General features: G+C 38.1%; 2 protein-coding genes and 1 long non-coding RNA gene across 11 annotated transcripts in view; 2 read left to right on the top strand and 1 right to left on the bottom strand.

The window, feature by feature from the left end:
- Positions 1-12,946, top strand: part of LOC123516493 (organic cation transporter protein-like) — a 95,421-nt gene that overhangs the window by 27,684 nt on the left and 54,791 nt on the right. The window lies entirely within an intron of this gene.
- On the top strand, positions 3,502-6,370 carry LOC123516496. The gene is made up of 3 exons (XR_006678201.1): positions 3,502-3,904; positions 4,635-4,930; positions 5,125-6,370. It is a non-coding gene; the product is annotated as an uncharacterized LOC123516496 (long non-coding RNA).
- Positions 5,335-9,793, bottom strand: LOC123516494. 3 transcript variants are annotated; one of them, XM_045275873.1, is made up of 5 exons: positions 9,635-9,793; positions 7,793-8,005; positions 7,240-7,353; positions 6,852-6,942; positions 5,335-6,820 (listed from the first exon to the last, which is right to left on the bottom strand). In XM_045275873.1, the coding sequence occupies exons 2-5, from the start codon at positions 7,824-7,826 to the stop codon at positions 6,796-6,798; spliced, it is 264 nt and encodes an 87-aa protein (XP_045131808.1). In that variant the 5' UTR covers positions 7,827-8,005; positions 9,635-9,793; the 3' UTR covers positions 5,335-6,795. The 3 variants fall into 3 exon arrangements, with proteins under 3 accessions (XP_045131808.1, XP_045131806.1, XP_045131807.1); XM_045275871.1 differs by having other exon boundaries at positions 5,335-6,942; positions 9,635-9,786; XM_045275872.1 differs by lacking the exon at positions 9,635-9,793 and having other exon boundaries at positions 5,335-6,942; positions 7,793-8,196.

Below are 12,946 nucleotides of genomic sequence, written 5' to 3'. Positions count from 1 at the left end.
CGATATTTTTAAGATACGATTGGCCATCAGTAGGTGATCATGGGTACCAAAAGTAAAAGTTTGGCGAGAAACACAAAATAGCCTGTATTCACATACTGATTACACTTAGAAATTCAATAAACGAGTGAGTACAAATGATTTTCTGCCCACAAGCAACTCTTCCTCTTTGCAATGCAAAAAATCAGGCCTTGTGTCCGATTGGGTTCAGCGGCCTTGGCTAAAACGAGAGAAAACGGGCTCCTTGTATCCTCTCTCTCTCTCTCTCTCTCTCTCTCTCTCTCTCTCTCTCTCTCTCTCTCTCTCTCTCTCTCTCCTGCTGTCGCCTGTTCTGATACCATACTCATTCAAAAGTTGTCTCCCCGTATCATGGTGAGAGACCTATAGAGAGTAGAAGTAATGCTCGCGGGAGAGGTGGTGGAATCAGACACAGTGAAATCACTCGCTATCACCCTCCATCATTGGTGACACAGTGACGTAGAGCATAGGGAGGCGGTGGCATAGTGGTAAAGGTGGTGAGCGTGGGATCGGGCAGACGTCCACGCGTAGGTTCGAATCCCACCACGTACTTAAAACACTTTGCCATTTGTCGAGTGGTTTAAAGTTACCTACATATCACCATGATACCCAGGTTCTAGGTGGTTACACTCAAGATGAGCTTGGGCGGTGATATGGGCCCTAATATGGGTACCACTATAAATAAAATTGCCTGCGCCACTAATGGGCGGAAGCTGAACAGCGCTTCCAATACACTCTTCAAGAGTGCCTACAGGTGCTATAGGCCTTACCATAAAAAAAAAAAAAAAAAAAAAAAATGTATACTCCTGCCCACAAGCAACTCTTCCTCTTTGCAATGCAAAAAAACAAAATATCACAGGTTGAATGAGGTAGTGTCATTGGTTTACATGGCCTTGCCTCCAATTGGGTTCAGCGGGCTTGGCTAGAGCGCGAGAAAACAGGCCCCTTCTTTCCTCTCCCTCTCTCTCTCTCTTTCCTTTCGCCTGTTCTGATACCACTCTCATTCAAAAGTTGTCTCCCCGTAACATGGAGAGAAACCCAAGGTATAGAAGTAATGTGCGCGGGAGAGGTGCCAGAATCAGACAATGAATTCACTGTCCTGCTCCTACCATTTATCGTTGGTGACACAGTGACGTAGAGCATATGTTTACTCCTGATGAGTGTTACCAGCTCACAAGCAAATAAAACAGGAAGAAAATAATCAAAATATAGCCGTAAAAAGCCTAAACGTCTATCGACGTGCCTCATGTCTTGCGTAATGAACGTCTAATGATGTGTCCCGAATTTTGCGGGTTAAGTTGTTATTTTGAGCAATATAGTTAATTTATATCATGCATACAATAAACATTGTATTTATCTTTTATCAAATCTATATTTTTTGGTATTCCATGTAAGATTTCACTTTATGCATTACAAAACAATCCTTTCTTGGGGGCAAGGTTTGTAAAAATCTAATAGAAATGTTGTTTTGTGAACATAAATGCATATATAAGACAGTAACACCATCTCGAGAGGTGGTGTTCTCAGCAACCTGATAGCAACGGTACGTTGCATTCATGGATGCCATTTCGCGGTAGGAGGTTGCTCTGACGTTGTTAAGGTTTCTTGGATCCAGCTCCTGGCAGCCAATGAGCACTTTTTGGCGGGCTACCAACCTCCACCCGCCAACAGCAATGAATCTTTGTGGATGCTATTTTATGAAGGTCTGTATGTGAGCAGGAGGTTGCTATGGAGGTTGTCTCACCACCACCACGGTCGCCTGCTGGTCACCCAGCCAGTCTTCCCCATTACGGAGCAAGCTCAGAGCTCATAGACTGATCTTCGGGTAAGACTGAGACCACAACGCACTCCACACACCAGGACAGCAAGGCCACAACCCCTTGAGTTACATCCCGTACCTATTTACTGCTAGGTGAACAGGGGCTACACATTAAGAGGCTTGCCCATTTGCCTCGCCGCTTCCTGGGACTTGACCCCGAACCCTCTTGATTGCGAGTCGAGCGTGCTAACCACTACACTACACAGTCTGTACCAACATAGACAACAACCTGCTTCTTGGATCTGGCCCCAGAGCTCCCACCTATTGGCCAGTTGCGGAACTCTCTGGCGCGCAGTTTGAAATTGTGTCTGACGCTCAGTTTGAAAAATGTGGTTGTGCCAAATCGCGTATAAGCAAACCGATCACGCAAATTAAATTAATTATAATATTTTTTCGGTCGCGTTATAACAAAAACGTGTAAATCAAACACGCGTAAATCGAGTTACCTGTATATACATAAAGAGAGAGAGAGAGAGAGAGAGAGAGAGAGAGAGAGAGAGAGAGAGAGAGAGAGAGAGAGAGAGAGAGAGAGAGAGAGAGAGAGAGAGAAAAGTTGCAGTAAAACCATTTCAGCTCACTCACTCTCTCTCTCTCTCTCTCCTATCCTGTATGGATATATATATTTATACAGGCACCATCCGAGTTACGACCTAGATCGGTTACGACCAACGCGGTCGTAAATCGGATATACGTATGCACTCAAAATATATGTATGTTTATTTTAAGATCTATCTTTCTCATCCATTTCAAGTGTGAGATACTGTATAGGTACAATAACATTTATCTTTGTATACAGCATTGTTTTCAGTTGCTTAGTTGATAATATATTAATATGGTAGGATAAAGAAAGAAAAGACTTTTACGCCATTGGGTGGTGTGGAAATGGTCTAAATTTTAATACAGTAATCGCTTGCGTATCCGGATTAAAGCAGCCAAGGTGGATACGCAAAATATCTGTATACACGGAATTTCCTCTCCCAACCCCGTATAAATTGAGAAAAAACATATACATAACCCAAATGAATAAGAAAACAATGAATGAAACCACATTAAATGATTGTGTATACTATAATGACTTCCTGGAGAATGATCGAATGATAACATATTAGATACCTGCTTCTCTAGAAAATGTAAGGGTTGGGAAGGTGCCATCAGCAGCATCATGGCAATCTACTGTTTCACTGCTGAACTGGACACTACCTGAGTCATTATTAGTGTGTTGAAGTGAGATAATGATAGTGAAGTAGTATTTAGTGTTTGTCTGGTACAGCTTTCTACCTTTGTCTCAACATAATTTTTTGTAACAGTGTTATTGTGAAAGCTGTCATGTAAAGTTGTGATGATGAAGGCAGTAAGAAAAAAAAGTGTTTGAAAAGATCATAACAGTCTTATGATATAGAGAGATGGTGGAGAAGCCTGGCAGTGAGGCATGGGGTGAAGCGAGTGTCTTGAAGGGGAGGGGCGGGATGTTCAAACGCTCGTAACGGCCACTACGATCACCTTAGCGCTAAATTTGTCGTAACCCGCGCGTAACTCGCCTAAGGTGTATGTTGGAAAGATCTTGGAGTCGTCGCTACGATTTTCGGACCGCCATATTTGCTCGTAGCGCTAAGTGTCTCGAAGAGCACCCTTACAGTGATCGTAGGGTGGTTTGTTTACCTCCGTGGAATTCTGTACCCACGTTGCCTTGTCAGAGATGGAGTTACAAGTTGTATTGCAACATGATGTTGCAGTAAACAGGGCCTGGAGACGTGAAAGAAGATTTAGAGACCGAACAGATCCATTTGCTTTTAGTGATGAACACTTGCTGAGATATTACAGACTCCCGAGACAGGAGCTTCTTCATTGGTGCCAGAAGCTAGAACCAAAAGTTGGCCGAGCAACAAGAAAATCCCATGCAGTGCCATGTCATTTACAGGTGTTGATGACATTTAGGTTTTATGCCAGTGGGTCATTCCAAAGTGTGTTGGCAGACACATGGATTAACACAAGGATGTGTCAGCAGAGTCATCAACAGAGTGACAGATGTGCTGTATACGGCGTCACTTAGAGAAACACGGATGCCAAGAGGTATGTACTACTGTACTACTTCATATATGTATCTGGTAAGAAATAGTGCATGTAATCTATAGTACACTCCCAGATCTAAACTCAACCTAAATGTAAACTAACCTAACCAAACCTAACCATTGCCACTGAACTATAGGAGACTCATATCAGAAGGGACTAATACATGATGGGAGTGCCTTTTTTTCTAGGAAACATAAAAAAGCTTTTAAGGAAATACTTGGTCATGCCTAACATTATGTTCTTATGTTTTATAGATAAAATCTGCTGGTTCAGTATACTGTACTATGGAATATTAATTTCCTTTTGGGTAGCATGGTAGTTACAGAAACACTTTATAGATGCATAACATAACCTATAACTAAACCTATGAAAAGAAAACTCTTACACCTAATGCAAAAAGTAATAAATAAATAAATATATATATATATATATATATATATATATATATATATATATATATATATATATATATATATATATATATATATATATATATTTATTTATTATATATTTATTCATGGACAAATTGCATTTATAATGTAGATGTTATGCCAAGAGGTAAATTTAGAAATGGTTACAATATTACTTACTGAATTACTGTATAGCTTTTTACTTACCTAGTTTGTAATTCTTGTTAAATGTGTATAATATTATGAAGCAGTGAATATTAATGTAATTTATATCTATATATTTTGCATTGTGTGAATAAGCAACCTTTTCTTTTCATCAGGACTAGAGGAAGCCAGGGTAACAAAGGAAATTATATGGAATTGCCAATTTTCCAAATGTGATTGGCATCATCGATGGAACACACATCCCGATTGCTGCCCCACCAGTTGATGAAGAACTCTACATTAATAGAAAGAATTTCCATTCACTGAACATACAAGTTGTGTGTAATGCAGACTACATTTTTCAAGACTATTGCTGCCGTTTCCCTGGAAGCACACGATTCATTTGTATGGGAGAACAGCATCCTCAACAGGAGATTCCAGCGGGGTGAATTTGGAGATGCCTTTCTTCTTGGTATGTTTTGAAGTGTGCATTCTGTATGTACTGTACTATACGTACCACTTCATAAACTAGTCTGTCATTATGTGCATGCAAGTGATTTTTTATTTTCTTCATTTAGTATTTTTTTTCATGTAATGATCAGCATCTGTGGTGTAATGTTTAGCACATTTTCATACCATTAGTATCATCATATTCACTTTGCTCAGCCCAGGCAGGAAAACTCCTACCCACTCTTCCACTCCTGGATGAAGTAGTAGTCAACCCTGATGACATAGATGGACCTGTGTTTGTTCCTGCACCAGCTGGTGGTGGAGGACGGGATGCAAGGGCAATAGCTGGGAATGCAATGAGAAGGCAAATCATTGCACAACACTTCTCATAGTCTGAAAAGGGGGGATATAGTTGTGTAAAGTAAGTTTCTATCAATAGTTAGTTTTAATGTGTTGAGCTGTGCTGGTTGTTCCACTGTTGATGGTGCTTACGATGTTCATCATTCTTGGGACATAGGATACCTTCTACAAATAAGGTAATGTTAAGAATATACATGATAGGTTGTTTATTGCAGTTTACACTGCATATATGATTAATTTTGTAAGTACAAAAGTAAAAAAAAATAGGTTCTGCATTATAACTAACTGTATAATATCACATTATTCATTTGGCATGTATCATAATAGGTAACTATGATATCACATTTTTAATTTGGTATGTACTATCAGATAGACTAATTACACAAATTGTAATGCACAGCCAGTTACAAAAATGTTTACCTGATTTCTTGACCCACTGCAATATTCAACTAATGTTACTTGTACTTGAGTCACCACTCTAACCCATTCTTGCAGCAACATATTGGCCATATATTTAGTAGCTTTTCTTAAATACTGCTTCAGTTTCTTGTCCTAGTGGTGTATTCAGCTCACCATTACCTTTCCTGTAGTATTCCTTGTGTCTTATATGAATGTGTAAATATTTATATTTCCATACAGTGACTCGACGACTGGAACCCACACAATGTGTGTATATACACACACACACATTGTGCGGGTTCCAATCCTGGAGTTACTACATGGGAATATAAATATTTACACATTCATATAAGACACAAGGAATACTACAGGAAAGGTAATGGTGAGCTAAATACACCACTAGGACAAAAACTGAAGCAGTATTTAAGAAAAGCTACTAAATATTATAAACAATAGGTAATTGTTCACCTTCAAAATAAATTTACATCTTTGTCAAAATATTAACTGAAATGTTTGAGGAAATGCAAATGTACACTAAAATTATTTCATAATTAATAAATGGTATTTGGAGGCTAAGTCTGCATTACATTCAAACTTTTAGTGCAAAAAGAATTCATCATTAATAAATAGGCTACTCCGTAAAAATAAATAAATATGTCATTGTACAAAATAAGAAAATAAATGGCACTGTGAAAACAGGTTATAAACTCCTTAAATTTAAAAATAAATAACTACCTATATATCAAGCAAAATAGAAAAATAATACTGTGGAAAATAATAAGAGTATTCCTTAAATAAAAAGAAATTGGTAATGAGCAAATTCAGAAAAGAAATGACACTGGAATGCAAAATAACATAAGAATATTTTGTAGGACATTTTGAAATGTTCCTAAACAAGTCTGCGAGATGCCAATTCATTCAAAGATGTTGCTATTCCTGGCAAATATGTAGTAATGCATTCAGTCAAATCAGACAAGGAGTTTCTTATGTCCTCGTGAACTTGAAGCATTTCTGGAGCCAGTGTACCCTCACGACGTGATGAGCCTCTCTGATTTCTACCAGCCTGAGGAGGTTGGCTGTATTGATGATCATCAGCTTGTGGTGGAGCAGGTTCAGATGCTATCTCCACTACTCCCTCTGTGTCAGTGTCTGGTGACAGAGGCTCTGGAGGTGATGAGATTTGGAGGTTTTGGGTGCCACTGGGTCTTGGTGAGGCTGGCCTTGATGGTAGTGTAACATCTATGTCACCTGCTGCCAAGTCCTCTTCATCATCACCTGTAAATAAATAAGAGGAAAAGAATGTACTACAAAACTATTACATATTAAATTTTAAAAGAGTGTGTGTGTGTGTGTGTGTGTGTGTGTGTGTGTGTTTGTGTAAATCACTGCTTGATGTGATGCAGCCTCTGTTGAGGCAGCCAGACATTACCCTGAGGTCAGAGCTTGTTGTCTCCAATCTCTGGTATGTCTGAGACCACTCATACTCCGTACAACAGAAAAGAGAAATCACAACTTAAAATTTTCATTCCATACATTAATAAAAAAAAAAAAAAAAAAAAAAAAAAAACATACTGGCAGGATGAGGGTCACGAAATCCAGGAACACCAGATACTTGGACATCTTTTATTAACGGAAGCATTGCCTCTTCAACACTGGTCAGGGGTTTTACATCAGGCACTCCGCCACCTGAAATGTACAAAACATAGAGTGAACTCAAAAGTTAGCTACATTAGCACTAATTTTGCAAGGAAGTTATATTCATTAATGTTTTAATAAGTAGCTAAATCAAGTGTGTGTGTGTGTGTGTGTACTTCACTGTTAGATCTGCTGCAGTCTCTGATGAGACAGAAAGACCTTATCCTACAGAGCGAGCTCTGAGTTATTTCCAAAAGGTCCGAGACCAGTCACACACATCACACTAGGACAACAAGGTCACACATCCTTGACTTACATCCTGCACCTACTCACTGCTAGGTGAACAGGAGCTAGACATGAAAGGAGACTCAAATTATTTCCACCTGCCTGGGAAATCGAACCCAGATCCTCTGGCTTTTGTGTGTATGTGCTTTTGTGTGCATTACTGTAGATGGCTCCTTTCCCCACAAAATGAAACAATTTTCCTTACCAGTTTTTTTCCTGTTGACACTTGAGAGCAGCATGCTTCCTCTTTACTGATGACTTGAAGTCAATAAATTTTTTCTTCACTTCCTCTCTCTCTTGCTACAGGAGAAACAGCATTGATAGCACAAGTTATTTCTTCCCATGCCTTTCTTTTTCTCTCTGCAGTTACTTGATGGCTGAACTTCTCCTGCAAGACAGTTTTTCTGTCCAGCCAACCCTAGAATCAAAAGTGATTGTAAAGTTATTATAATATTTCCCATATAAATAAATGCTTTAATTAATCTGTTGGTTAAATTTGTTGGAAACCAGTTTTTTATTCTCAGAAATTAATGAATAATGAGATAACTTATAGATTAATAAAGTAGGTACTTCATAACTTAGTACACCAAAACCTACAAGAAAATAACTCTCCACTTATATAGATTACTAGGATGGATTAGGTTAGTTTAATTAGGTTCCTCACCAAGCCACATTGTCACATTACAGTCTTTTATGAGTGTATAATATGAGGATGAAATTATTTTCTTGTAGGTTTTGGTGTAGTAGTATGTTATTGAGTACATAGGTATATACCTAACATACTGATGTTTCCCTCATTTCATATTTCATTAATTATTAAACTCTGAGGATAAAAAAAAGTGTTTGACAAAAATTACCTAACACATTAAATAATTAAGAGTACCTAAATCTACCAGAAATTATGGTTTTCTACATGTGAGAAAATATCATGAGGTGACAGTGTCTAACACTACAACAAAACACAATGGTTGTAATTATGTTACATGAAAGCATTTTTAAGTGCAAATTGCTCATTTCCAAGCTCCTAATAACAAACTCTAGTTAGTTCCCTACAGAAGTTTGGAAAGGTCAAAAAAGTTTCTAACAGATCATTTAGTGTGTGGTAAAAGTTTAATAAAAAACATGTACATATCCAGTAATTTTGCCCACATTAATAACTTGTATGTAGCATATTGATGCTGATAATAGCCAGTATAGTGGTTTTAATTACATATTTACTACTATATGATTTGTATGTACATTCAGTAGTTAGTTAATACTTGTGAACAAAATTATTTTAAACTGGCCTCCATATGTTACAAGGAAAGTGTGAAACAGTCAGTCATTTCATGAGATCCTCAATAAATATGCTTTTTTTTTTTTTTTTTTTTACCAAGTTATAGAGCCTAATGTAACTTAACCTACCATAACCTACCAGACCCTAAACTAACACTAACCTAACCTTACAAAAATGTTCATATTATGTTATTTTAATTAGGTTAGGTTATGCTGAGTAAAGTTAGGTTAGGTGAGGTGGGTTAGACTAGGTTAATCCGAGTTGGTTAGGCTAGCTTAAGATAGGGTGTACTCATAAAGGCACAAGTCTCACAAACACTTAAAGGAATACACTGCTAGGAAGTACACATTTTTCTAAGACACTTTTCTTCTGTTCACTTTGTCACAAATTACTCCTTTATTATTTTTGCTACTACATAACTATAACTCTTTCCCTAGCCCTCTTTCCTGAGACCAAGGTAGGTTAGGGTAGATTATGATAGGTAAGGCTAGGTTATACATAACATAATAAAAAAAAATACATTTAACAAATTTGATACCTATTAGGGATTTCATGAAATGATTTAAATCACAACCTCCTATAATAAAGTTAACCTTAAAGTAATTACTGGGGTGAAAATTCATTATCGGCTGATGTGATCAGAAATAAATACCTATTTATGTAGTTATGGTGCACTCATACACTAACCTGGAAATTCTAATAAGGAATTATAAATAAGATTGTGTGACAAAGCGTATACTAAGCTGAGGTATGACCTGTTTAACACATTACCTGTATTATTGTCAGCATTTCTTCATCCGAAAAGTTTGCACGACGAAGGCTAGTGTACAAATTGAGACTACATGGGATAGGGGGTAGGTTAGTTGATTGGATTAGTGAATGGCTTTCTGATAGGAAACAGAGAGTAGTATTAAATGGGGCAATGTCTGAGTGGAAGGAAGTGGTTAGTGGGGTACCCCAAGGATCAGTGCTAGGACCTCTTCTTTTCTTGGTGTACATTAACGATTTAGATATAGGAATTAGTAGCAAAGTATCAAAGTTTGCAGATGATACTAAGATAGCATGTGCAGTACAGGGTGAAAAGGACAATTACAGAATACAACGAGACCTGGACAGGCTGATAGCATGGGCAGACAGGTGGCAGATGGAGTTTAATTCTAAAAAGTGTCAGGTTATGCATTTAGGTAAAGACAACACAAACTTTAACTATGAGATGGAGGGATGTTGGCTAGAGGCAGTAGAGGAAGGAAAGGATTTAGGAGTAGTGATAGACAGGACTATGAAATTTTCAAAGCAATGTTTAGAAGCAAGAAATAGGGCAAATAGGATCCTGGGTTTTATAAATAGAAATGTTAGTTATAAAAGTAAGGAAGTGGTGCGTAGCTTATATAATTCCTATGTTAGGCCCCATTTAGAGTATTGCATACAGGCCTGGTCACCCCACTATAGGCAGGATATCAACATGTTAGAAGCAGTTCAGAGAAGAGCAACTAGGATGATACCAGCTTTGAAGCGCCTGGAGTATAGAGATAGATTAAAGGAATTAAACATGTTTTCATTTGAGAGGAGATGTATAAGAGGGATATGATAGAGTTATTTAAAATGTTCTCAGATACAAACTACATAGATGTGAGATCTTTCTTTACCTTAGAGGAGGAAGTAGGACTAGAAATCATGGCAGGAAGATTAGAAAGCAAGGCTGCAGGTTAGATATAAGAAAATATTTCTTTAGTCATAGGGTGGTAGACTTCTGGAATGCATTGCCAGAGACGGTTGTAAATAGCACTAGTTTGACAATGTTTAAAAACAGATTAGATAAGCACTTAAATTTATTAGATTTATAATTATGTATAGCACTGCATGATAGTTTTATAAGAAATTTACTATAGTTAAACAAGACATGATCCCCATGTATGGGGACCACAAATTGTAGAGGATTTCGCTGCAGGACTTAGCCCTGTTAATGGGCCAAATATTTAGAATTAGTATATAATGTATTGTGTACTTGTAAGTGTATCTTTAAGTACTGATGACGAGGTCGCTGTGCGACTGATACAGGATAACCTAGATGGGCCCTGGTGGCCCTTTGTTATCCTATTATTTATGTTATGTTATGTTATGTTACTTATGAAGATGCTATTTCGGATAGTGGCGATCTGGATACGCGGGCGATTACTGTATTGGCATACTATACTGTGAAAAGTAACATCCAGGAAGCTGAGAGAGAGAGAGAGAGAGAGAGAGAGATATGGAGGAGGAGGAGGAAAAAAAGGAGGAATTGGAGGAGTCATAGCAACCTCTGGCAGAAACATGGCAAAGCTGTAAAAAGGTGTGGTCAGGTACCTGACCCCACCCTGACCTTTAATTTAGGATGGTACTGCTATATCCTCAACGGTATCTAGTCAACAAGTGAAATGGTAGGATGCTGTGAGTGTGAGTCTGTGAGATGCTGTGCTACCGTAACTGTCATACGCGATGCTGGGCGCCGCCACAACCATCTTACGCACACTGCACTGCCAAACGTACAATACAGCAAACTCAATAGACATCTGATTTGCTGGACGTGGTCGTAAGTACGGGTGGTCGTATCTCGCATACATCGTAAATCGAATAGTATTGTATATATATATATATATATATATATATATATATATATATATATATATATATATATATATATATATATATATATATATAGTGTTCCCTCGCTATTTCGCGGTTCGACTTTCGCGGCTTCACTGTTTCGCGGTTTTTATACATACTCGTAGATACGTTCTGCGGATTTTTCACTATATCATGGGGTCTGTGGCGTCACTTATTAATGCTGTACGTACAATAATTCGGTAAGATGGTGTGTAATAATGACGATAATGTATGTAAAGCACTGTACATGTATTGTTTGTATACATATGCAGCCTCACCCAACATCTTCCCTCGTTGTATCCGAGGCCCATAGGATAGAAAGTCGACCTACACGCAGCTCTAACGGGAAAAGAGCTGGGGCTAGTGACGTCAGTGGGTTCACCAACAGGGGAGCTTTCTCCCAGGACATGTCTTTCTTGCACAGAAACCTCACGCTCTCCCTCTGCCTGCTGAGCAAATCATACTTACCTGGCACAGGAGACAAGTTTTGTGAAGGCTTCTGTGCCTCTTATTACTGCCCCACACCCTCTACTTGCCAGCAAGTCTCTCTCTCTCTCTCTCTCTCTCTCTCTCTCTCTCTCTCTCTCTCTCTCTCTCTCTCTCTCTCTCTCTCTCTCTCTCTCTGACCATTGTATCATTATCATATTAAATTTTAATGATCTCAATACTCATGCTGTTATTAATTATTATTATTATTATTATTATTACTATTATTAAACTTTTGCTCTTATTATTATTAATATTAATATAGTGTTGCTGTCTTCGTTATTATTATTATTATTATTATTATTATTATTATTATTATTATTTAATTTTTACGTTACATATATAACAGAGGCAATTTATATCTACACAAGTAACTGATTAAGGACCTCTCAATAACTAGACATCAGAAATTTACTAATGTCTTAAGGTGCAAAATTACCAGGAAAAAAAAATAATGGTTTTCATTTATCACATACTACATATTATATACTACTGATAATTAAAACAGTCACGCACTGCACAACTTGGCATTGTGACCGATGTTGGCGCGGAACAGAGAGAGAATGGGAGAGAGAGAGAGAAGCACGTGAACACCTACCAGGCAGCTTGCTAACTGAACCAACATCCCCGCTCTGACCACTTGTGAACCCACTGACGTCACTGATGCTCATATTAGACCCATTTTGAATGTCTTGTAGGTTGACCTTCTATTCCATGGGTCTTGGTTGTATCTTGCCAGTCTCGTCCACGCTGCTGACTGTCTCGCATACTGTATCTTAGTGTCGTGTTCGCGATACCTTTTTTTGTTTAAGTAGTGATTTGTTAACCCCTTACAATGCCGCCTAAGCCCTGTGCCCCTACGAAAGCTTCCTCTAGTGAACCCAAGAGGAAGAGGAAGATGATGATCATCAGTGAAAAAGTTAAACTTTTGCATATGATCAAAGAGGGCAGAAG

The sequence above is a fragment of the Portunus trituberculatus genome, chromosome 41 (genome assembly GCF_017591435.1).
Source record: "Portunus trituberculatus isolate SZX2019 chromosome 41, ASM1759143v1, whole genome shotgun sequence".
Lineage (NCBI taxonomy): Eukaryota > Metazoa > Arthropoda > Malacostraca > Decapoda > Portunidae > Portunus > Portunus trituberculatus.
Note: the sequence above shows the minus strand (reverse complement) of the source record. Positions and strands in the feature narration are given on the sequence as shown.